This window comes from Motacilla alba, chromosome 18 (assembly GCF_015832195.1).
Source record: "Motacilla alba alba isolate MOTALB_02 chromosome 18, Motacilla_alba_V1.0_pri, whole genome shotgun sequence".
Lineage (NCBI taxonomy): Eukaryota > Metazoa > Chordata > Aves > Passeriformes > Motacillidae > Motacilla > Motacilla alba.
This window is the reverse complement of record NC_052033.1, coordinates 1623856-1649296: the sequence shown is the minus strand read 5'-3', so window position 1 is coordinate 1649296 and position 25441 is coordinate 1623856. Positions and strand designations below refer to the sequence as shown.

General features: G+C 49.5%; 1 protein-coding gene across 10 annotated transcripts; it reads left to right on the top strand.

Moving 5' to 3' along the window:
* The first annotated feature begins 391 nt into the window (after positions 1–391).
* Positions 392–21399, top strand: EXOC7 (exocyst complex component 7). Of its 10 annotated transcripts, XM_038157282.1 has the most exons (22): positions 392–573; positions 1394–1459; positions 2496–2680; positions 3354–3459; positions 3955–4177; positions 5235–5402; positions 6374–6385; positions 10910–11002; positions 11975–12043; positions 13247–13392; positions 13606–13758; positions 14174–14272; positions 14845–14907; positions 15231–15297; positions 16712–16750; positions 17776–17841; positions 18901–19021; positions 19437–19532; positions 19836–19899; positions 20424–20465; positions 20630–20763; positions 21144–21399. In XM_038157282.1, exons 1-22 carry the CDS (start codon positions 514–516, stop codon positions 21244–21246), a joined length of 2175 nt encoding a protein of 724 aa, XP_038013210.1. In that variant the 5' UTR covers positions 392–513; the 3' UTR covers positions 21247–21399. The 10 variants fall into 10 exon arrangements, with proteins under 10 accessions (XP_038013210.1, XP_038013211.1, XP_038013217.1 ...); XM_038157283.1 differs by lacking the exon at positions 6374–6385; XM_038157289.1 differs by lacking the exon at positions 10910–11002.
* The last annotated feature ends 4042 nt before the right edge of the window (positions 21400–25441 follow it).

Sequence of the window (25441 nt, the reverse complement as noted above, 5' to 3'; positions counted from 1 at the left end):
ACGCAACAGTGCCACGCTCAGGACGAGAGGACATAGTTTCAAGCTGTGCCAGGGGAGCTTTAGGTTGGAGGTGAAGAGGAATTTCTTCACGAAAATTGTGATTAGCCAGTGGAACGGGCTGCCCGGGGAGGCGGCGGAGTCCCTGCCCCTGGAGATGGTAAAGACTGGCCGTGGCACTCGGTGCCATGGTCCGCTTGCCCGGGGGTGCTGGGGCGCGGGCTGCACTCCATGATCTCAGAATCCGAAACTGATCCCGTCTGAGGGCCTGTCACCCATCGCGCCACTCCCAAGATGGCGGCGCAGCCCTCCCGCCACCCCAACATGGCCGCTGGCAGGGCAGTGCGCATGCGCCGTCACCCCTGGCACCCCCGGGCCCTCCTCGAACGGCGCCACTCTCAAGATGGCAGCGGCGCTCTGTGCGCATGCCCGGTGCGCTCCGCCGCGCCCATCATGGCGGCGCGGCACTGACGGGCCGGGCGCGGTGGGAGCGAGCGGCGGAGCGGCTGCGGCGCGATGATCCCGAGCGAGGAGGTGTCGGCCCGCAGGAGGGAGATCGAGGACAAGCTCAAGCAGGTGGGGTTGGGCTTGGGACGCTCTGCGGGCGCTGCCGGGGCCTGGGGCTGGGCCCGGGCCCGCAGCCCCCTGGCGTTGCCGGGCAGACGAGGCTGGGTCTGGAGCTCCTCACCGGGCCTGGGGGCGTCCCGGGACCCTTCAAGGCCCTCGACAGCCCCCTCCTGGCTTGGGAGCACCCCCAGGTCCCCCTTCAAGGCCTGGTTGGCAGGGTCGGGGCATCTCTGCTCCCCACTTTGGGCCTGGCTTTCCCCTCTCCGTTCTTGGGAGGATCAGGGGTCTCTCCCATCAGGTGCAGCCTGTGGGACCAGCCCTGACACGCTGCAATTCCCCCTCTACCTGGGGCCTTTGGGGACTTAAGGCCAGCCCATACGGGCTGCTGTTCCCCCCCATCTGTGGGCTTTAATGTCTTAAAACCAGCCCTCGGTGGCTGCTTTGCATCGGACACTTGAGTTCCCGGCGGATTTGGAAGGTGCCAGTGTCGCACCTGTATTGTGCTGTGGCAGGGAAATGTGTGCTCTGAGTCGTTGTGCCGCAGTGGGAAAGGTGTTAATTTAATTTTGTGCTGATGTTTGTGGTAGTGAAGGGAAACAATGAATTCATAAACGCCCTGGCTCATTACATGATGTGTCCCCACCTTGGATTACTTGCCCTGATTTCTGTTAAGAGGTCTCAATATTAAAATATGGCCACAGAATCAGCGTCAGACCAAACATGGCTTGCAGCAGAATTTACAAGATTGGTAAAAAGCTATGTGTACTGTTTAGTAAGTTAAACCTTAGTGTTCAGAATTTAAGAGAATTTTTTTTCATCTTACTCACAGGAAGAAGAAACTCTGTCCTTTATCAAAGAGAGCCTTGAGAAGAGTGACCAGCTCACCAAGAACATGGTAGGCAGGTCCTGATGTTGGGCCTGGCTTTACTTTTTCTTAGGTTTTTAGATTTATTAGTTTTCAAGGCTGTTGTGCCCATCTGAGGGATGTGGAGCAATGAACCACTTTGGTTTCAGTGACTGGGCAAAGGGGAAGCCTGAGAAATGCTTCAATATTGAGCTTCTCTCCTGCTCTGCTGAGAGCTCAGCTGAGCTGTTGGCCTCATCTCTGCTACAGTCAGTCCACTCTCTTGGAGAAAAGGTATTAAGAAACCTCAGACTAGTTTGTGCAACAGCATCCTGTTGTTGCTTCATAATTCAGGTTTTGTTTGGAGTTTTATTTTGTGAGTGTTCTGTGTAAAGGTAAAAAGTAATTATTGTGTTGTGATTACTGATAAGCCCTCAGTTTATGTCCAGTCTTGGTCTCAGTGCTTTAAAAAAAGTCGTAGAGGCAGCACCAGAGAAGTGTGGAAAACAAGACATAGGAGTGAATCTCCTAAGGAATTACCTTTTGGCCTGGAAGAAGCGACTCTGAGGTACCCTTTTATGAGCTTGCTGTGCTTTCCCACCTGTCAGGAGCACTACCACAATCCTCTTTAAAACCAAAACCTCTTTAAATACCAAACGTCTGGTAGAAAAGAAGGTTCTCACTAGACTGGTCCTTGTGCAGCTCCTGTTTGGGTCTCAGTGTGGAGCAAAGGGGCTGCTGCTTTGTGATTTTGCTGCTCGTTTTACATGGGGCACCTCCAGGCAGTTCCTGTGGGTTTATTTTCTGTTGCTTGTCCTTTATAGTGTCTTGGAACATTATCTTCACTCTTTGCAAGCATTTCATTTGGGATTGGGCCATCCCTCCATGGCAGGTGATCTGTTTTGTGATTGTTAATAAAAACCAGGACATGGAGGGATGGAAACAGCTGCTAAGGAGCCATGGCAAATTAGTAGCAGAGCCCAAAAAGAAAAGCTTGGCCCTGAAGATCCCTGACTTCCCTGCTCTAAGTCCTACCCTCTCCATAGGGAGGAAGTCCTCAGCTGTTGGTTTCTCTCTGGGTGTGTAGGTGTCCATCCTCTCCTCCTTTGAGAGCCGTTTGATGAAGCTGGAGAACTCCATCATCCCTGTCCACAAGCAGACAGAGAACCTGCAGCGCCTGCAGGAGAACGTGGAGAAGACCCTGTCCTGCTTGGATCATGTCATCAGTTACTACCACGTGGCCAAGGACACAGAGAAGATCATCAAGGAAGGGTGAGTTGAGCAGATAGATCCTGCTGGGAGCTTCATCCTGTTGGATTTTTGAGATAGAGGTGGGGGAGCTGACTCCACACACCCTTGGTATGTTTTGTACCCTTCCCACACTCTTTCCTCGTCCCCAGTCCACACTGGCTTGACATTCAGCCATTTCCACAGGGCAAAGACAGCTCAGACTCTGCACTGGGATCTCTTCCAGATCTTGCAGAAGTGCTCCCATTGCAATCTCCATGAGCGCTGGTGGCTTCTCTGTTTTCCTCTGCCCTTTTCCCAAAGGTTTTCCTTGCCCATTGAGGTTGTCAGTGCATCCAGGATGTACCAGAGCTGTTCTGGGGCCTCCTGGTCTGGCAGGGTGTTGGATGGCTCTTGTCTGAGATGGGATGTGCAGTTCCTTCTGCCTTCCCATCAGGGCTTGTCTGGGAGGGGAAAGCGAGGCTGAGAGTTGCGTGCTGCTCCATCATCAGTACTTCAGCACTTGCTGTGTGGGTTGGGTATCCTGCTGTGGCACTGAGTGCAAGCAGAAGGGAATTCCATTATCCCCTCCTAGCTGAAGAAAAGGGAATTGAGATTTCCCTTGTTATTTTTATCCTGAGTCTGGTCCGGTGCTTTCTTGTTATTTTGTTTGCTTGCTTCTTGGGGCACTACTTTTTATTTCTGGTTTTATTTCTAGCCCCACGGGGAGGTTGGAGGAATACTTGAATTGCATGGACAAAATCCAGAAGGCAGTGGAATATTTCCAGGACAACAACCCTGACAGCCCGGAGCTGAACCGTGTGGTGGGTGATGGACCTGGAACCTGTGGATGAGAGGGGGGCAGACACAGCCCTGCTGCTTGTCTCCTGCTGGGAGAGGCTGTGGGTTTGCTGCCTGAGGAAGATAGTGTTTGGGCACAGCTGAAGGGATGATTGCTTTGGCTTCTGGGCAGAATTTCTGCTCCTGGCATTTTGCTCTCTCTCTGTTGTGCCAGGAGGACTCTGAAAGCAGCTCTTGCACCTGTGGAGGAGGAGTTGATTGAAACTCCTCCTGAGCAGCTCTTGTCAGTCCTTCAGCTGCTTGAGCAGAATGGGTGATCTGTTTAAATCCCACTTGAACAACTCCCAGGCATTTCTTAAATTTAAATCACTTTAAAAGTGTCTCAGATACAGGCGTGGTTGGAGTTTGAAGCCTGCAGTACTTGGCAGTGGTTAGGAAGGGTGTTCTTATGCAGAAATACTCCTGAGTGACTGATTACAGAAGTGCTGTTCTGCTTCTGTCCTGGTGTTTTGTGCCAGAAATCCCTCTTTGAGCGGGGCAAGGAATCCCTGGAGTCGGAGTTCCGCAGCTTGATGACGCGGCACACCAAGCCAGTGCCTCCCATCCTGATCCTGGACCTGATCAGTGGGGATGAGGAGATGGACACGCAGGAGGAGGTGTCCCTGGAGCACCTCCCGGAGAGCGTCCTGCACGACATCATTCGCATCTCGGGCTGGCTGGTGGAGAACGGCAGGAACCAAGGTGGGTGCTGCTGCCTCTTGGTCCCTGTGGCCATCTGGCAGCACTGGCAGGACGAGTGATGCCTTAGTGGCACCTTCAGCTGAGTACTTCAGTCTTTCCAGCACCTGAAGATCCTGCTTTTTTTTTTTGTAGTGAGACTGAAGCGATGGTTTGTCAATGGAACAGAATGAACCATGTAAACAAAGCACAAATTATGTTAATGCAAAGTCTGTCCAGTAGCAAAAATCCACTTGTACCTGTAATGCCTTCAGATGAAGCTGCAGCTATCCAGTGCTCCGGTTTTAGAAGTGTGCAGGACACTGAGCTCTCATTCCCATTTGGGAAATATTCATGACCAGAACTCTTTGTATGAAATGTGACCAAGGGCAAGGGGGAAAGCAGCACAGACCTGCTTCAGTCTATACATGTCTCTCCTTTCCTGTTCTGCAGCATCAAGAACTGCCTTGAGCTTTATAGTCCTCTATTAACTTTTCCTTCAGTATTGAGTGACTTTGCAGACTTGTACAGGAAATGTGAACTTTCACATTTGTGCAGCTCCAAGAACAACCCCCCACCTCAATGATTCACTCCTGAGGGGGGGGAATTAACGTGCCTGCCAAGTATGATGAACATCCTTAAAAGCTGCTTAAGAATTTTCCCATGATCAAAGGCAACTCATGCATACAGAGCATATATTATAAGTCAGTTTGCATTCTGCTTTCAAATGACAAGCGCCTCATTAAATTCCCGAGTGTCCCGAGTCCTGGAAAGTGCGTGAAATCCTCATGCTGGAAACAGAGCACTTGAATTGACAATGTCTTGCACAAATATCTCCTGTCAGTTCCACTACTTGGTAGTGGTGGAATTAATGTTGTGTGTGGTGGGAGGGCTGGAATGAAGATTGCAGGGGAAGGGAGAATAAGTTTTTGAAGAAAATAGGAGATGCTCTGGGAGGGAAGGATGCTGACTTGGGGTCCCACACCAATGCTTATAAGTCCCTGCAGTGCCATAAAGTGTCTGGCTTACCATATAGTGTTCTCTGTGTGCTTATAATCTCATTTTTACCTTGTCTCCTCAGATTTCATGACAGTTTACTTCCAGATCCGCTCTGTGCAGCTCGACCGCTCCATCAAGGGGCTGAAGGACCATTTCCGTAAGAACAGCTCTTCCTCGGGAGTGCCATATTCCCCTGCCATTCAGAACAAAAGGAAGGACACCCCCACCAAAAAGCCCATCAAGAGACCAGGTGAGTGCCCAAGAAGGGATCACTGCACTGGGTATTAACACATCTTCAGGCCTTCTCATTGCTGAGGTATGTCTTTGTTTAAAATGTGGTTTTAGGACATTTAGGTGAGATTTTGGAGGTAAGCACTTCTCTGCTCTGGATTCAGCATTGGGATTACAGACTCTGTCTGTCTGTCAAGCCATCAGATCTATTCTCTGGGTGCTGTAAAGGGAGCAGAGAGGCCCTGTGTACTTCTCCTTAACAAAGGAGATGAGTAAAAAGAGACCCGAGTGGGCTGTAAAAGGATTTGATCTAGAACACCTCAGGTAAAATCCTGAGCCTTGGCATACGGAATATAGCCTGTGCCACAGCAAATAGAAAGCTCATATCTGATAAAACACCTCACTTCAATCATTAGCTATGAATAAAGCATTATTGTGCTGGAAAGCAAGATGCCCCCAGGAGTTGAGATGGGGATTAGGTAGGTGCCTACAAAAATGAGATACAGCATTGTCTGAAGTTTAGAAGGGCTCTTAAAGCTCTTGCCTCAGCCTGTCTCTCAGGAAGAGCTGTGAATGTGGCTGGTGGGTTATTCCTTCTCTCCTCAGAATGCAGTTTTGGTGCAGCTGGTGATGTTGGTGATTCTGGAGTTTGGGAGTGTATGGCTGGAGTTCCCATCTCTGGAATGTGCCATCTGGTGGGAGCACAGCCAGGAGGAGCAGCAAAGGCCAGCACAGGGATATTGATCCTCTGTGTCCCAGCACTCTGTTGTCTCCTCTGTAACAGTGATCACATCAAAAAAGTTCATATTTCTGTAGGTTTACTTGGCCAATACTCCCCTTCCCTATTTTGTCCTGTGTTGTCCAAATACTCTTAAAATAGTAAGAAATGTGGGTAGGGACTGGGAATGGATGGGATGGGGAAAGGGAGGAAGAAGAAATACCCATTTTAATTGTGTTGTGTTTATTTTTATAATCCTGATGTGAATGCAGTCCTCATCCCAGGTAATGTGTGTCTATGTGTGTGTGTGCTGGCCCTGGTGCTCGCTCTCTTCACTTCTGTGTGTGGAGAGGCTTTGCTGGGCCTCTTCTTGCTACAGCAGAGGGTGTGCCTGGGATATTTGGAGAGGGAAGGCTGCCTGGGGAAGGCTGTGGCATCCAGACATCACCCCTGTGGTCTTTTAAAATCAATCTGTGCCATTGCTGCTGTGCCCTGGAGCTGTCCCTGAAAGCTGATGGAATTGGTCTGTGAATTTCAATGAATTTTCCCCTGGCAGCAGAGAACCACTTGGTAAGGCTCAGAGACACTGAAAGGTGCCAGTGGGATTCTGTAGTTGAGCCATGGGAAGCTCAGGTTGCAGATGCTTCAGATTTGGCTGACACTTCTCAGTTATCCCCTGATTCTGAAGAGGTTCCTGTGTTTTTATTTCTGTGAATTCAGCATGGTCAGCAAACATTTCTGAGCAGCCTGACAAGTGATAGCATCTCCCCTGTGCTCTTAGGTAAAGAGTCAGGGATGGGGAGATGCTTTGTTTTTATGGGCAGATTATTTAAAAACCCTATGGATTTTTAAAAGACTCTCACATCTTGGATGCTCCCATAGAGAGGAGCCCAGACGTTGGAGAGCATAAGTTCCTCAAACAGGACTCCTCCAAAGTGGATGTATTTGAGCATCCAGAATTACTTGTCATGAGGAAAGTCTCAGCTGTAGATGTGCCAGAAGATTTTCATGTCTTTATGCCCAGTTCAATTGGATTTTGTGAGATGGAGCAGGTAGAGCGTGGTCTGAATGCACTAGGGAGCTGATGGTGCATGAAGGAAAGGGTGTCTCAAATGATCCATTGGGCTATTGTAATGTCAAGAAAAAATAGTGGCTCATTTGTCTCCAGTCTTCATGAAGCAGAGAACCAGACTGTAGCTCTTGAAGGACAGTAGATGTTGAACCTCATACAGCAGCCGTCTGTTATGGCTGCTGAATTGTACTTCAGTGAAATTAAAAATGGAGAAAAAGAGTCTTCAGGCACAGATGCACTGTTTTTTCTGCAGTTCCATTAGCTTTCAAGTACAGCTCTTGAGGTGGAGGTCTCACACCATCTTCACACTGGCACAGTGGCTCTCTTCAGAGCAACATTATCTGGTGGTGTTTGAGTCCCCTGGGTTTAGCCTTTGTTCAATTTGGACAACGGGTTTTTTTCTGTTCTGTTACTTTATTTCAGTAAGTAAAGCCAAGTTCTGCCAATCTGGGTTTCAGATAAGGGAGTTTTATTGCAGTTCCAACAAGAGACTTGATTTCCTTGGTCCTTGAGGAAGAATATCCCAGTGCACACCCCAATGCACACTTTAACCTGTTGCAAGGGGTAATTAACAAACTAAATCTGGTGTGCTATAGCTTTTTTTTAACCACAAAACAAAGCACAGAGAGGCTAAAGGGAAGGTGAGGTATTAGGAGCAGGGTAACGAGGCAGAGATAGCCCCAGGGACTGTGTTGAATTCTAGAGAACCTGCTCCATACCCATGTGTTGTTTCTGAGGGTCTTCATCTCTCTGTATCTGTTTTGTGTGTTGATGTACCCTGTGCTGTCTCCTGTTATTACATCATGCAGTTAAAAATCTGACTGCTGGAGATGCTTCTAAAGCAGAGTTTTCTCCTTTTAAGTGACACTTGACAGGTGAAGTTGAGCTGATGGTTTGTGGGCTTTTTCTGGTTTTAGTTTGATGTTTGGAATGTCAGCACTCCCTCTCAGAGAGCAGGTGTATTCAGGTTCCCAAATCATCCTGCTGCAAACATATGTGCATAAAATAAAGTTTCTTTGTGATGCCTGTAGACCCTGTGCTCTCTTTTGGCTCGAGAGCAGCAGGCAGCTCAGCAGCTCTGCACTTTTGGGGAAGGATGGGGCCACCTGGCCTGGCTGCCTACAAAAGCCAGAGGGCATTGTCTGGTTTCATGCAGCTTCCTGCAGCTGGTGCTTGAGAAAAGAGGATGTGTTGCCCTGCTGCTTGGATGGAAAACTGCCTAATGGAAGAGAGAAACAAGAGAATGAGTTGCGTTTGAAAAAATGTCTCATGTACGCCCAAACCCCACTCTGTGGAACAACTGGGCTGCAGAAGCAAAGGTTTCAGGTGTTTTTTAACCTTTGGAGGCTCTTTTCAGATTACAGGGGAGCTCTTTTCCACTTTCCTTAGTGCTCCAATGAGGTGGTAGCTAAAGGCAGGTTGAGTGGCAGAATAAAGAGCCCATTCCTGTTTTCCAGACTGATCACTGCCTGGCTTGAATGTGGTGTTTTCATTGGTAGCTGAAACACAGTCCCATTTGGTTAGAGAGCTGCTTAATAGGAGAAAACAATCCTGGAACAAAAACATTTGGCTTCCACCGGAATCCATTAAAGCCTAATTATGATGCCAAGTCAGAGGGATCCAGCAGCACTGAAGTGATGCCCCCGGACACTGAACACTCGGTGTGTGTCAGTAAACACAGGTAATTGTGCTTATGTAAATAAAATGCAGCATAATCAGCCACTGAAACTGAGAAAAAGAGGAAAAAATGAAAAAGAGAAGAAATCATCAAGGGTGAGCTGTGAAAACATCCTCTGCATACCTGTGGAGTGAGAGCCTGCTCACAGCAGCAGCAGTTGTACTGTCTGCTTGGTTTTCACACCAATTCACCCTCTCTTTTTATTCCTTTGTATTTTCCCTTCCCCCTAAAGGCTTGAAAATGGGAAAGGTGGAGGAACAGTGCCTGAGTTGAGCTGCTCTGCAGCTGCTGGTCCATGGGAGCAGCAGTAAGGAAGAGCCCTCCTTTCTCAGAGGAGCTTGCTGGTGTGCCCAAGCTCTTGAGGTTTCTGGAAGTAGCTAAGAATAAACTGGAGATGCAGGGTGTGAAAAGCATCAGGAAGCTTGGAAGAAGAGGCATAGCCCTCATTTGATCATATGGCAGAAGCTTGGGAGCAAATGCATCAGCCAGCAAGGGCGTGAGACTTCCCATCCTTCCCATCTCCCAAGTGTGGGTCAAGAGGGGAGAAGTTTCCTGCTAGAAGAAAGTATTTAATGGATATCATTTTTTTCTTTCTTTACAAAGTGATTGAGAACACTCTGAGCTGGTAGAAGGACAATATTGCCAGTGAAATATTACATTTTGGGAACCATGTTCTGTCATTTAGTAAGTGCACCAGGTTAAGGCAGTTTGGTAATTCAAGGGGAACCTCTCTCCTGTTCTCCCCCACTCTCTGGCGAACCTGAAGTTTCCTTTCCCTTGCCATAAATCCCTTTATGGGATGGAGCTGTCCTGCACCCTGGAGTGTTGTTCCAGGGGTGTACAGCAGGGTGTACCTGGGCTCCCTTCAGCATTTGGGCAGCCAGCACTCATTTCCAGGCTGCACTGGGGCTCACAGTCAGTGGTGGAAGTCTTCTGCATGGTTGAAGTATTCATTATTTTATAGCAGAAAAACAATTCTTAATTTTGGCAGCAGCATTTTTATGTTTTTGGCTTCTTCATTTACTCAGTCCAGTTCTGTTTTATTTGGGTCTCCTATAGAAACCCCTTCCACCTTCCCAAAACTTCCAGTTCCCTGTTGTGCAGGCAACAGCAAAGGTCTGCTCTGGGAGGGTGTCAGTGTGCTTGTGATAATTGTAGCTTGTTGCATGACAACTAACCTTTTAATGTGGAAACACTGCCTAGGCTTCAGTTGTCAAATTAATGCTTTGTTTTGTGCTTTCCAGCTGTATATCCAGCACTGCCTTTTGTTCAGTTCTGTCTGGTTTTTTTTGTGTTTAAAGTATAAATCTTTTAACCCAGTGTTATTTTTTTTTCCATGGTTTTAATTGATTTGCAGTTCTTTAGAAGAGAAGTGTCTTGGGGATTAGGGTGGCTTAGTGCAAGTTACACATGGGTGGGCAGCATCCATTATTCTGGGATTCCTGTGATGGGAATTGCTGCTGCAAAAAAAGCCCAGAGGTAGTCACCCTTTTACTGCTTCCTGTACCATTCCTTGTCTTGGCTCTGGGGCTCCTGGTGGCTCTTTATTGATTATGCTCAGAAAATACCCCTCAGAAGGGCACCTTTTACTAAATGATTGCAGTTGTGGCTCCGAGGAGCAGGCAATATGTTGCCAGACAGGAATTGTCCATATGCAAAGCCCTACTTCTACGGCTGAGAAGCAGCAAACCCTCTGTGCTTGGATGCAGAGCACCAACTTCAATAAACCCTTTACAGAGAAGGGAGCTTCATGCCTTCCCTTCTCTGCTTGTGTTTATCACCCAGCCATACCGTGCTGTGTCTCCAAACTGATTCTGTATCCCTGGCTGGAATTTATGCCCCCAGCCTCAAAGCAGGGAAGCATTCTGGAAATGCCATTGTATCTGCACACTTGGACACGAGCTTGGGGTTCACGTTCCCGTGCTGAGCATCCTCATTGCTGCCCAGCATCCTCTTGCTGGGCCCAGGTGACTTGCTGGTGGAGGGCTGGTTCTGGGTTTGTTTTCTTTCACTCATTTTCTAGGTCTTCTTGTCTCTTCTCTCTGGTTCTGGTGACAGGCACGATCCGTAAGGCTCAGAACCTTCTGAAACAGTACTCTCAGCATGGTCTAGATGGGAAAAAGGGGGCCTCTAACCTCATTCCTATGGAAGGTAATCACAGCTCAAGCTACTTCACCCTTGACTTTCTCTGTGTATCAACCTTGCTTTTCCAGGTGGGGCTTCCATTAGTTCAGTGCTTGGTGGACAGCATTGGATTGGGGAACCAAGGAGATGCTGGAGGGCCAAATTATTTTTGTTTTATTTATTCTATTTATTCAGAATTTACTGTCTGAATTTCAAATTCTCCATAAGCATGAGTAGAGGTGGAGAGGAATGTTACCTTAACATTGACCCACCACAGCCCCCTGGGTAATGGAAGCTCTGCTAACATCTGCTTGTGGTGTTCCTGTTCTCTTTTCTTTTTGCCTGGACTTTGAGACATTCGGTTTCCTAGTGACCTTTCCAAACCTGGTGCTGAAGTGTTGGACCACAGCTCAGTGCATTGTGCCTGTACATCTTTTCTGTGCAGACCTGCCTAAATGGTTGACTCCTGTTTTCTGACCTCCTCTGCTCCTAGAGGTTGTGCCAGATAAGGGAGAAGATGCTTCAAAGCATCTCTAAGACATTCCTGCCTCCTGCTATGATTCCATTCTAAGCAGGTCTCTTCAGCACCCGTGCTGTAACCTGCCAAGCCCCAGATGGTGACTAACATCACTCACATGGGGAAAAATCCTCATGCTGAGCAGGAGAGGGCCTTTGAGTTTGGATTTTTGATGGTTATGGGTAAAATTGGACTCTGATGCCTGCAATCCCATTCAGAACATATGGCAGGAGGTTCAAAGGACTCTTGTGGTCCAAGAAACAACTTAACTCACACTTCTCATCAGGTTTCAAAGGGTTGCTACCACTATATAGCCCAACAAAAGGATTTGGTCAGGAAGCATTCCTGGGACTGTAGGGAAATAGATGTCCACCAGATCAAATAAGCCAGGCTTGAAGCAGCTTCCAGCCAGAGTGAGCATCCTTGCTGTGACCACCCTGGATAAATTGCGCCTTCTGTTTGTGCCGGCTGCCATCTCATAGGTCATGAGCATGACTTACGCGTTAAGCACCTTTCCGATGCCCTGGGCGACAAGCACGGGCCGGCTGCGGGTAAGTACCGGGGTGGCGCTGGGAGCCAGCTGGTCCCCCCTGCTTCCCAGCGTGTTCCACTGTCGTGGTGCAGCCAGGGCTGTTCCTCTCCGTGGGCAGTCCTGAAGCATGAGCCTCCTCTGGCTAAGAAGCTCTGGCTCTTCTCAGTAGAGTTCACTGCTACTAATCACACCCCCCTAAGCCTCAGATAAGGAGCCCAACTTTGTCCAGCCAAAGGTCACCATGCTGAGGGACATTTTCCTGTAGGTGGCTGCTGGCCTTTGGGTGCTGAAGCAAAGCAAGCAGGAAAGGGAGCAGTGCAGCACACACTACAGTGCACCACTGCACAGCAGGCAGTCTGTGTGTCCTCTGCTGACCAAAACTTCTGAAATAGCAACCCAAGGGACCTTGTCAGCATGGGGAAGAATTGGTTCTTTTTCTATCAAAAGTCTCTGGGAGGAGAGAAGCAGCAGCCTATAGCTTAGAGAAGGCCTCTCTGTGTCATCCTACTGTCTTGCAGGATGGGGTCTGTCTGTGTCTGTCCTGCAGACACATCCAGCAGTGGTTGGCATGAATTGGTGCTGACCCTTGTAGCACTTCTCATGCCTACCACGTAGGACCTTCGACGGATCTTTGACTGAGATATTCATATTCTAGGACTGAGATACTTGCATTTGTATGCAGCATTGTGAGGCAGATAACTCACCTAGCTGTGCTGATATTCCTGCTTCCTAAGATGTAAATGTTCATCAGCCTGGTTTTTTATCTTGTTTCTGCAAGTGGGAAGAAGCTGCCTTCCAGGACAGCCTTTATTTCCCAGAAATGTTGAATCCAAATGGCAGTTCTTCATCTGCATGACGGATGGAGATAAGGAATTCTAAAAATACAAGCAGAGATGTTGAATAATTCACCTCAGACCTTCCTGAGTTTAGTACTCTGTGTTCAAGCCCTTGATTAAATTTAGTTGGTATCCCAGAAGAGCTCCAAACTTCACTTCTGTCATGAGGCTGGAAAGAGGTGGTGCCCTGATGTGCATTTCCTGAGCTGCGGGTGGCTTTTCCTGCCTCCTGCAGGGTACTCAGAGGTTCCCACACACAAACCCAGGGCAGGAGTGGTGAGAAGATGACTCTTGTTCTCACACACGGATGGGCGCAAAGCCAGAATCAGCTTTCCCAGAAGAACCTCGTGCTCCTTGTGTAAACCAAAGGCATCTTGCCCTTTCAGGGAGGGATGACGTCTTCGACATCGAGATCGACGCGTACATCCACTGCGTCAGTGCCTTTGTCAAACTGGCCCAGAGTGAATACCAGCTCCTGACAGAAATTGTCCCAGAGCACCACCAGAAGAAGACCTTTGATTCTCTCATCCAGGTCAGTTGAGCCTCTGTGCTTGTCCTCCAGGACCTGTTGAGGGAACCAGGGCCTGCACAGAGCCTGGAGAACACGTGCTCAGAGTCCCTCACTGGTACCCCTAATGATGCATCAGCCAAACGGTCATCTGGAGTGGGTGTCCTGCATTGAGCCCTTTGTGCTTCCTGGGCAGAAGTCCTGTTCCTTCCTCATGAGTCTCTGGCTTTGCTGCAGGAGTCATTGGATAACTTGATCATGGAGGGTGATAACATTGTCTCAGCTGCCCGGAAAGCCATCATCCGACATGACTATTCAGCTGTGCTCACAATCTTCCCCATCCTGAAGCATCTCAAGCAAATGAAGCCGGAATTCGACCAGGTCTTGCAGGTAAATGTGATGGGAGTGGAGAGGGTCCTGTGGCTTGTGTTATCTGGAGAACATTTTGAAATGGATTATCACAGTGGCTTTGAGCAAAGCCATGCTGCTTCTGTCCCCCAGTATGGACTGTAGTTACACAAGTGCACCTTGCTCCTTTCTGAGCTGGTGAACCAGCAGCTCTGCATCTCTCAGCAGCAGCTCTCTTCAGTTCAAGTCCTGACCCCGATGGACCACCACAATATCTTCCCTTTCTGCTTGGAGAATGTGGGATTTCATGTGTTGCTGATGGTGCTGTAAATATTGTTCTGGCATATGGGGCGCTAAGAATGAGATGCTGGGCTGGGGGATGAGGTGGGGTAGGTTCTGGGTGGAAGTTCAGATACTGTTTGTTTTCCTTTTCTGATCTGTTGTGGAACTATTCCAGGGAACTGCAGCAGGCACTAAGAACAAACTGCCAGGGCTGATCACTTCCATGGAGACCACTGGTGCGAAGGCACTGGAAGAGTTTGCAGACAACATTAAGGTAGGATTCTCCTCAGTGGTCTCTGATCAGGCTTAGAAGAGGTTTTTTTGGAGCAAAACCCCTAGTTTAGCTTTCAGCTTTCCATGATACCAGGTAGTTTCTGACTGAAGCAGGAACTTGCTGGATTGCTTGGGACAGTCAAATGCTTGGTGCTGGTTTCAAACACAGAATGCCTTTGCCTAAGATCCTATAAATAATTTGACATGAGCATCCATGCCTCTGCAGATACCAAGTCTATCTCAGAATTAATCCTATGTAAACAGAAAGGAAAATTGCTGCCTTGAAACATTTTGGAGGACTCATGTTAAGCTGTTCCTGTATAAGATGGGCTTGGTGAATGGTAGGTGAGCTGAAGGTGTCATAGTCACATGCTGAGCAGAGCCCTGAGGCTCTGAGCTGCTCGTGCCTAGCAGCTCTGGTTTCTGAGCACCAGGAGATGGCACTGCAAGAGCTGGGCCTGAGGGTGTTGGGAGTGGCTGGATGAAGAAGCCTTCAGCTCACTTGTAGCAGCAGTTGTATTGTAGGTGTCTCCCCTTACATGCTCACCTTATGTCTCTCTCTTCCCTTTTTAGAATGATCCAGACAAGGAGTACAACATGCCAAAAGATGGGACAGTTCACGAACTCACCAGCAATGTACGTGATAATTATATGAACCATCCTTTGTGGAAAACAGCTTCTGAAGGAGTTTTAAAAAGAGCAGTAGGGAGGCTTCCTAAATTAAGGTGTCTTGGCATTAACAATTACACAATTACTGGTTTCCATGGCAGGATGAGCTGGTGACCCTTGCTCAGCCATGGTGGGACTGTGTGTGGAAAACCCAGCAGTTCAGAGGGGTGTAGTGATTTGTTCTTGAATGCCTCTAAATGTGGGAGGACAAGTGGTTCTTCATGATCCTTAATAGCAGAGCACAGGAGATGTAATGATGGCCGCTCCTAAATTCCCTCCTTTGCTTCCAGGCCATCCTTTTTCTACAGCAATTACTGGATTTCCAGGAGACAGCAGGTGCCATGCTGGCATCACAAGGTACATACATGCATGGGGCTTGCTTGGGCATGCAGTTCCTTCCTCAGATTCCCTGGACATCTTCCCTGAAGTGACCAAAGCTCAACATGCACTGTGAGCTTGTTATCCTCCTGTCCTTCACCCTGTGGTTTGTCTTGTCCTTTGATCTGCCTTGACCACATAGCTGATTGTCTGGAAAACTCCAAGGGATGCAGAGTTCCCACTTCCACACTTGCTCCTGGCTGGGACAGTGAGGATGGTGTTTACTGCTGGTGTGCTCTGAGAGAGGATGCCTGGGTCTTTTAGCTCCAAGTCTGGCCCTGGCCTGGTGCTGTGTGACTGTACTGGAGTGAGGGTGGGTGCTCCACCTGGGCTCTGTGTGTGAACAGCACCATCCTCTGCTCAGAGTACAACAGCAGCAGCAAGAATCCCCTCAGCCTTGAGACATGGGCAAGCTGGGGGTCTGGAGCCATTAGTGCATCCTATCAGAGAGACAGGTTTTAGCTCTGCTCTCTAGGCTGCTGAAGAGACCCACTGGAAATGAATGCATAGATCAGAAGCTGAAGGCTGCTCATGTAGCAGGGTGGGTAGCAGGGTGGTGCTGCTTATCAGCTGGAGTGGGATTCTTGGTTCTGTGCAGAGCAGCAACTCCAGGCTCTCCAGTGAGAGAGACTGGCAGAGCTTGTGCTTTCAAGGAGGTTGGAATAGAGCAGACTGGAGATTCAGGGGACATAGGGCCCCAGACTGGAAAGGGTTAAAGAGCCCATTGGAAGCAGAGTTAGAAGGAAGCTCAGAGCTGCCTCCAGACTGTTACCTGCAAAGTTCTGTTTGGAAATTTTTGCTAATTCTAAATCAGCTCAAACTAGGATGTCTCTGCTTTTGCTCCATCTCTTCTAGCACTGCCTTGTGCCTTTTCCACTTGCAAGCTCACTGTGCTCAGGCCCTTCTGGGCCTTGGCTCTCTCTCCTTGGCCAAAGAAGTGGTCTGAAATTTTTCTTGGAACAACCAACTGTTTCCCATGTTGTCCCCTGAATGGTGATGTCAGCACTGTTTGGAAGTCTTGACATGTTGTCTTGCAGTGAGATCTGTCTTAGATTGAAAAGTCAGCATAGATTTGAGGTAGCTTTGCCTTGAAAGCGGGTTTTGACTGATTTGGAATGAGGTGTTGTGCTAAATACAACCAATGACAATGCAAACAATGTCTCCAGCAGGGGAAGGAGGTTGGACTCTGCCTTTCCTCTGTGATATCCATTCCATTTGTGGTCTTGGAGGGACTCCTGCCTGCTCTCTTGTGCACCTGCCTGTGGCTGCTCTGTGTTAATATCTGCTTTGTTCTCAAAGGAATGGTGGTCTCTAACCTGTCTTTTTGCACTTTTGCATTTCTTTTTCTCTCTCATCCCTCCCCTTTTCTCTCTGCTCTGCCTAATCTCTGTAGTTCTTGGGGACACATACAATATTCCTTTAGATCCCAGAGGTAAGCAAAGTTACCCACACCTACCTGTTCATATTGCCTCGGACTCTGGTGATGTATGTTAATTCTTTATCCTCCAGCAGTTGTAAATAAATTAACACCTAATTGAAAAGGGGGGAAAAGGGGAGGATAAATAATCCTTGCCAGTGGGCCAGAGAGAATAGGGAGGGCTTGTCAGCAGCAGACAATGAGGGATGCCACAAGAGCTGAAACAGGCTCAAGACACTCTGATGGCACTGAATCTCTTTGGCACAGGTAGCAGATTGGCCCAGCTGGTGTCGTGCTTTATCCCATGTGCATTCAGCTCCTTATTGTCCAGCTCCCAGCAACAGGAGCCTCGAGGCCTTTCCCATGGGGTGCTGGTGAACTCGGACCACCCGAGCTAGGTCTGGCTGCCAGACTCTCTGGAGGGGGCAGGAGGAGGTGGCCACCCCACATGTCTTGTGGGCCCCGTGCCCACTAGCCCTAGAGGGCAGAAAGGCATCTCCAGAGAGAGGAGCATGTGCCAGCCTGGAGTCTCTGCTGCCTGCAGGGGCAGCCTCCCATGCTGGCACAGTCCCTCCTAGAGCCAGGCAGGCCCTGTCAGCAACCATGGGGATGGCTGAAGCTTTCCAGAGCCCTTCTGCTTGTTTCAATTACTGTTGTGTGCTTGCTGTTAACAGCTCCAGCTCATTGTTCTCTGATTGCCAGTTTCTAGTGCTTACCAACACTTTTCAGGCTGGGGGAATGGATGGGGAGGAGGAGTTTAATGATTCTTTCTGATCAAAAGGATGTTCCCTGAGCACCTGGAAGGAAAGGAGATATTTCTGCTGGGGTGCTCTGCATTTGATGCAGACGCAAGGACTGAGGGTGCAGAGCTCTTGCCCCCTCAGCTTGGACAGCTGCTGACAGTGGGCTCTGAAGCAGGAGCTATTTCACTGTCAGTGGGAGCTAATTCCATAGCAACAAGGATGAGGAATAGAGGCAGGCTGAGCACACAGCCCCCCTCATCCCAGGGCATGTTAACTGGCCTAAGACTTTCCTTTCAGAGACCAGCTCCTCAGCCAGCAGCTACAGCTCGGAGTTCAGCAGGCGGCTGCTGAGCACCTACATCTGTGAGTACCCTGCACACCTTTGATGCCTTAGGATTTCAGCTTTTGTATTTTTCATGTATTTGTAAACCTGCAGTTCTTTAGTGTGTAACTCCAAACTCCATATAGAGTGTTAGCTACTGCTTTCCCATTTTGGTCAGAGAGAACAATTCCTCTCTAGGCCTGAGAATCAAGGACACCTCACTGTCTCAGGCCCCAAGAAATGTAAACAAAAGTGAGTTGGGGGGGAGCAAACTTTGGGTAAATGACTTCATTACCTAAAGCTGTAATTGGAAGATTAACCCCCACTATGTAAATAGACCAAACTTATAAAAGTATGAAAACACGTGACCCTGTCCATTTTTGGGTGTAGCCCCAGAGTGGGGGGGCTGAAATGTACCTGAAGGCCCTTCAACAAATATAACTGCTTTTTATTCTTTTAATTTTGTTGAGCCTCTGGTTTTAGGTAGCCCCTAGAAGGCATCAGCTTTCTGCATGTGCCCCATGGACACGCCTTCACTGGGCTCATTCCTGGGTGAAGAGCACAGGCTCTCTTCTCCATGTGATCTTTCCACATTTGAGCTGGAGTCTGATGGGAGGGATGGAAAAAGGGTCAGACTGGGTGTTTGGCTGTTAAGAGTAGGACAGGACAAAGCACAGTGCAGCAGCTCACTGTGTTGCAGAGCTGTGGCCTTAAACTGTTGTCACCTTCAACCCCATGAAGGCTCCCAGCTGCCAAAGGGGAGTTTAAGAAAGTGACATCAGTGATTTCTGTTTCAATGGAGAGCAGGTCCTTCAGTTTCTGAGACCTGAGCTTGCATTGTGGCAGGTTCTGGGGGTTCCTCTGAACCCAAAGTGCACCTCCATTGCCAAGGCATGGAAAGCAGTAGTTTTCAGAGAGGTTCTGGTGACTTGCTGAAGAAAATCTGAGTAAGGACTGTTAAGTACATGTGATTGTAGCCTTTGTACAGGCAGTCAGGCATGTGCTGTTCACTTTGCTGTGGTCCCACAGCTTGGTTTGCTTTGTCAATAATAAGAAGTCTCAGTGCAGAACTTCTTGTTCTGTGTTTTTCCCTCTTTAAGGCAAAGTTCTGGGCAACCTGCAGCTTAACCTGCTTAGCAAATCCAAGGTTTATGAAGACCCAGCTTTGAGTGCCATTTTTCTGCATAACAACTACAACTACATTCTGAAATCTCTGGAGAAGTAAGTGTGTGTCCTGAGTGAATGTCCCTCAAGTCCAAGGCTGATTGGATGGTTTTGGAGCTCTGCATTGAGAGCATGTACTTGCCAGCCTCATATCTGCTTTTTCTTCCGTCCTTGAAACTGCCTCTTTGAAGGTTTTGCAGTATTATAAACATCACATTACCTGAGAGTGGAAGATAAAAGCATTAGGAAATGCCTTAGGTTTTAGAGAATCCTTTGATCTTGGGAGGATTGAGGATGTGGCTGTGGAAAGTAACTCGGAGTTGCTTCTGTCTCCCAGTTTGCACATTTCAACGAACATTTTATTGTGAAGGGCTGAAAGGAGCTTCTTGATGGGGGTTGAAATGCTGCCATCCTGAGAGCAGCCTGGAGAGCAGCTGGCTCAGGTGCTTCCTCAGGTTTCCTGCTCTTCCAGGTCTGAGCTGATCCAGCTGGTGGCTGTGACACAGAAAACGGCTGAGAGGTCCTACCGGGAGCTCATTGAGCAGCAGATTCAGACCTACCAGCGCAGGTTGGTGACATCCTCTGCCTTGCTTTTGTCACTTTGGGAGCTCTTTGGGAGCTGCTGGAGCAGTGGGAGAGATTCACCTAAACCAAAAAACTTGGCTAAAACCAAAGTAGAGTATGTTTGGTGGTTTCCAAGCAATTAATCCATCCCGGGAAGGGGTCACTGTGAGAAGTTTTGGGGGTCACTGTGGGAAGTTTTGGGGTGTGTATTGTCTGAGTTGGCCTTTGGGTCACAGTTGAAGACAGAGGTGCTCTGTTAGAGGTGTGAGTAACTCTCTGCTTCTCTCCCATCTCGTTGCACCTGCAGCTGGTTGAAGGTGACAGATTACATCTCTGAGAGAAACCTGCCTGTCTTTCAACCAGGAGTGAAGGTGAGAGGATGGGCTTGACACGACAGAAGTTGCCAGAAACACCATCTCCTTTGTCATAAAAAGTTCTCAGAAACCTTCTTTATATCTCATGCCAGTATCACTCTGCAGAGTGAACACTGTGGCTGGCACAAGTGCACAGCAGCAGTGCCTTCTGATCTCCCCTGCCCTAGATTCATCCAAGTCTTTAAATCTCTGCCTCCATTCTTACATCTTCACCTGAGCAGATGCCTCTCTTTTGGATTTTCAGAACCCTGAAACCTTCCCTTGGAAAGGGCTGGAAGCATGAAGAAGTCTATTTTATGTGTGTTCTGGCTGAAAATTATCCTTGTTAACACTACTTCAGCTGAGTGTAGGGTGTGCTGCTCTCTGCATCTCTCTCCTCACTGCTGTAGGAGAGGGAATCCAAACCCTGGATATCCCGAGTACTGGATATTGCTTAGGTTGGATGGGGAGCTGTGAGCAAACATTGGTGTTGGATATTTATTTCTGGAGATGAAATAAGATCCTTTCCTTCCTTTTTGCAGCTCAAGGACAAGGAGAGGCAGATGATAAAGGAGCGCTTTAAGGTAAGGAGGTGTTGGATGGTGTCACAACATGCCCAGGTTGATTGGGACACACATCTGCCTGAGGAGGAGACCTCTTGGTGATCAGCAGGGGAGGGAAGGAGCATCAGACTCAGTGTGGAGATGTGCTTGCAGATGGGATGCTCACCGAGTTTGTCTTTGGACAGGGTTTTAATGATGGGCTGGAGGAGCTGTGTAAGATCCAGAAGGCCTGGGCAATCCCAGACATGGAGCAGCGGGACAAAATCCGCCGGGCACAGAAAACCATTGTGAAAGAGACCTATGGTGCCTTTTTGAGCAGGTGAGACCGCCTGCAGGACTGTCCTCTCCTCTTTGGGTTTACTGAGGTCTTTGGGGCCTTGTATAGCCTGAGCAAGCCACTTTTCTATTGTCCTGTTAGCTTCCCTAGTTTGCACACTCAGAGGTCCCCAAGCTGACCTTGAGTATTTGCAGACAGCTGCTGTCACCCTGATGCCTTGGTCAGTGAGCACAAAGCCCTGAGCCACCCCAGGCTGTTCATGTAAAACTCGTGAGGCCAGTTGTAACCAGGTCCCTTGCTCTACACAGGATACTCTGTCACTCCAGTGGGGTGAGGTGGAGTGGAGCTGATCTGTTACAGAGGAGGGACCTGTGGGTCTCTTTGCTGTGTTCCAGTTCTTTGTCACCTGTTTTCCTTTGTAGGTTTGGCAACGTGCCCTTCACCAAGAACCCTGAGAAATACATCAAATACCAGGTTGACCAGGTGGGGGAGATGATCGAGAAGCTGTTTGACACGTCAGCATAAATTTCCAGCTGTCATGAGCTCTCCAGCTGCCAAGCACAAGCCAGTGCTCTCTCAGCAACCCTTGGGACTCCCTTCCCTTCTCCCCTGCCCCATTGTGGTGGGCAGGGTGTTATACTTGTATTTATCAGATTTATAAACCTGTGAAAACATTAACTTCTGGCTGTCTTTGCTCTGGATCCATGGGATAAGGCAAAGTCTGCCCTGTGGGCTCCTATCTTGGCACATCCACCTCCTGTGGGTTTGTGTTAATGCCCTGATGTGCAGCAGACATGGGAAGTGTGTTTAAAAACAAAAAGAAAAATACACGACCAAAAAAACCTGTATGGGTATAGCCCTTTTGTTAAGGGCAGGAGGCTGTGAGCTCCAAATGGTGCTACCTGCTTCCCTGATGGGTTTTGGGAATCTCAGTTCTGTAGGATCCCAAATTATTTTCACATTGTTAATCTCAGCTGTTATTTCGTTCAGTCACGGGGTTCTATGCTGCTTCTGGGGTTTGGGGGTACCTGGCAGGGCTGCAGTCCCGTCATGTACAGGGATGGTTTACCCCAAAACCAGACCCATATCAGTGCTCTGTTCCATGTGAGGCAGTGGGGTGATGGCAGGGCCTGGAGCTGTGACAGAGCAGTGGAAGCAGAGGGAGCTCCATGGTGGCCTGGCTGGCTGCTGCTCCTTATTGACCTGAGGCAGAACAAGTGTTCCCATAGTGACTTCCACTCAGCACCTTCCTCCCATCCCTGTTTTTCTTTGTCTCCTGTCTTCCTAAATCTGCTGCATCTCCTCCCTGCAAGCAGCCAAGCCCATTCCCTTTGTTTAACCCATGGGGATCACGTGAAGAGCAAGTGCTGCTCTCCCACGTGCCTTGGAGCATTCCTGGCAGGCTTTGATAGGGGATCTGGACTCTGACACCTTGCACCAAGGCTTTCCAGGGCTTGGGGCACCTGTGTTGTACCTGTGGTCTCTGGCCAGGCACTTCCTGCTCCCCTCTCCCTCTCTCCTGCTGCCTGCTCCATTGTTTGCCTGTAACAATTGAAACACAGGGTTTCCATAGAGCGAGGAGCACTCACAATAGCTGCTGCTTTGCAGTTTGGAGCAAATCCATTATTCACCTGAGCAGTGTTTACAGCAGAGTTTGCTGGGGTCTGATCAGCCCAGAAGAAGTGGAAGAGCTGTTGGATGTGAGAACCTGGATGAAAGCACAGGTTGTGCTGTGGCAGACCCAGCTGCCTGCCTCCTCAGACAGATGTTTTTCAGGTAGCTCCTGCCCCTTCTGAACCCCTGGCCTCCTCTTCCTCAGCCTGGTGTAGCAAATTCCTGAAAACAGCAGTTGTGACAGGCCTGTCCAGCCCGGAGCTGGACCACAGTGTGAGTTCAAGTCTTGACCAGCACCTGACTGTTTTTGGGTGTCTGACCATGCAGGCTCACAGTGCCATCGCAAGAGCCCTCCCTGCAGAAACCCTCCTCCTGCTGTCAAATCTCAAATGTCTCTGGAAACCTGAGATCTTGCACTTGCTGTTTTTAACCTCTGCCAGATCCAAGAGCCTCTGGAGGCTGGCAGGCGCCGGGCAGTGTTTTTATACATAAGCAAAGCTCTGCTGACTTGTGGTTCATGCACTGTTGAGTCTGCTGGATACACACCCTGACATTCACCAGAAGGAGCTGGATTCCATCTTTCTGGATCTGTTTCTGACACTGCAGCAGTCTGATATGAATTTCTTTCTTAAGCATTGAGTGCGTGGAATTCGTGCTGAGCTGTAAAACATGTTTTATTGCAGCTGATCCCAGGGCGAGGCAATTCACCCAGAACGGTCACAGGGAAAGCCAGGAGAGGGGAGGGGGAGATTTGCCTGCAGCTTTACTGAGCACCTGAGCTTCAGTGTGCAGGAGCTGAAATCCTCCCCGAGCTGATGCTTCTGTGCCAACCAGAGCCCAAAGAAAAGGTGTGAGATCATCCAAGGGTCTGGGATAGGGCCACATCCTGTTCTCCAGAGGCTCTGGGAATGCCTCTGCCTGGCCCCCACTAAAAGAGGCCTTTCTGGGCTTTGCTGTCAGCCTGTTGCCCCAGGAAAGCTGTACCAGACCAGGGCTGGAGGGCAGATGCAGACGGAGAGGGGATGTAAAATATCCTGCTCCCTCCTGGTCCCTCCATTAGCAGCACCAGTAGCTGACCACATTGTTTTGACCCCAAGGATTCCTTGGCTGCATCTGGAGGAAGGAATGGGGGCTAGGAGGCTGTTGGAGGCTGACATCTGCAGTAAGGAGGAGCTGGAGGTGGTGATTCCCTGGGGGAACAGGTAATTTCTGCTGCTCCCAGGAGGGAATCAAGACCCTCATTTCCCTGAGTTAAAGGGAAACCTGAGCCACCCAGTCCCTGGTCCCTAAGTCCAGCCTCCCACTCAGCCTGGCTGTAAGCATTCCCTCGCTGTCTGCCTCTCTGCAGAGGGGTGAAGGTGGGGAGCCAGCTGCTTTGGGAGCAGCAGCATGTTATTTCCTGAGCCACCCCTTCCTCAGGGTGGGAGCGGGGGAGCCTCCAGGCTGAGCTGTGTCCTGCCCTGTGCCGTGGCAGGGGCGGGCTCCGTGCGCTCCCTGCCTTTTTATGGTCAGGAATGTGTTTGCAACACGTTAATTAAGAGCAACCATGGTGGCCAGCACAGCCTGACCTCTCACAGCTGAGCCCTTCATGCCCCTCTGAGAGCTGAGAGTGGAGCCCGGAGTCATGCTGAGACCATGGCAAGGGGCCACAGATGGGGCTGGACCCCCTCTGCCTCCCCTTTTGCTTCCCCTAAAGCTCCTGTGGGGTCCGACACCCTTCCCTCACCTCCTGTTCTGCCCTGGCACAGGGAATGTGTCTGTATATCCAAGATTTTGGGGCCAGAGCCCCATTTCTCCCTTGTTTATTTTTTAGCTGCCCAGCACCCATGCTGGGGGCTGTGCCAGGGTCTGGGGGTGCTATCTGCTGCCTCCTCAGACTGGGGAGCAAATTTGGCAGAGTAAATATTTGAAAACAAGCCCACAAACCAAAATAACTTCTCTCACCCCATCTGGAATCTGTGTGGAAAATCTGTGTGGAAAGCTCACTGGAAAGCTCACACTAACTGAGGTTTCAGCCAAGTGTCCCTCATCTCCCTGCCCACTCTTGGGCTTGATGGGAGCTCAGTTCAGCCTATTCATTTTTCACTTCCAGTTAAATACGCTTTTATTAAATTTTAACTGGAACATAGGGACTTGCAGTGCTCTTAATTTAAGATAAAACCTCCCAAGGGAATGGACCAGAAGCCCATTACTCTCAGCCGGGAGCATGGTGAGTGTCAGCAGATCCTGATGCTCTTGTCTTTTCCATCTGGGCCTGATATACTCTGTTATTTGAGGGGGAAAGTAGCTTCTAAATATGGTTTTGTGTTGGCAGCACAACCTTGTGTTTGCCCTTGGAGGGCTCATCAAGGCACGGGCTGGGTGTGAGGGTGATGGTTTCCTCCTCAGAAGAGCAGGGACAAGGTCAGATAAGCTGGAGGAGGCTTTTTTCTCTAATTCTGAATTTGCTGTGAACAGTGTAATGATCTGGCCCAGGCTTCACTCTTACACCTGCAGCCAAGTGAGAGTCAATGGGTGGGTGAGGATCCATAAAATGAGGAGGAGGGTGTTGGGTGTGTCACAACGCAGACCCTGACCTCGCTGTCCGACCATCACCAAGCTCCTCTCTGCTCCTGGAGAGGGTGAGAGCAGCCATGTGAGCCATGTGCATGTAGGAGGGGATTAGGGGGTGCTGGAGGCAGCAGGGAGGTGCAGCCCCCCAGGCTGGGAGCTGTGCAGAGCCTTCCCCCAGCCCACTGTCACCCTTTGGGACCTCATTGCTGGCTAGTGACCAGAAATAAGCAGGTGCCAGTGGCACCTGGGAGAGGGGCCACAGCGATGCTTTGGGCTGGGAGCTGAGGTAGGGGTGTCCTGGGATGTCTTCAAAGTGCTCATGGCGTGGCTGGACAGCTCTAGAGCTGTCAGCAGGGCAGGGCAGGGTCAGCCATGGGCTTGGGAGGTTGTTGGAGAGGCTGGGGTGGGATGGATGGGGGAGCAGAATCAGTGTCTCTGACAGGGGGCATGGGGATATTGCACCCCCTGCCATGCCAGCACAGGGACCTGTGCCTTTGGGCAGTGCAGAGGTGGTGGGCCAACATCTCCATCCCCAAGGTAAGCTGATAACTGC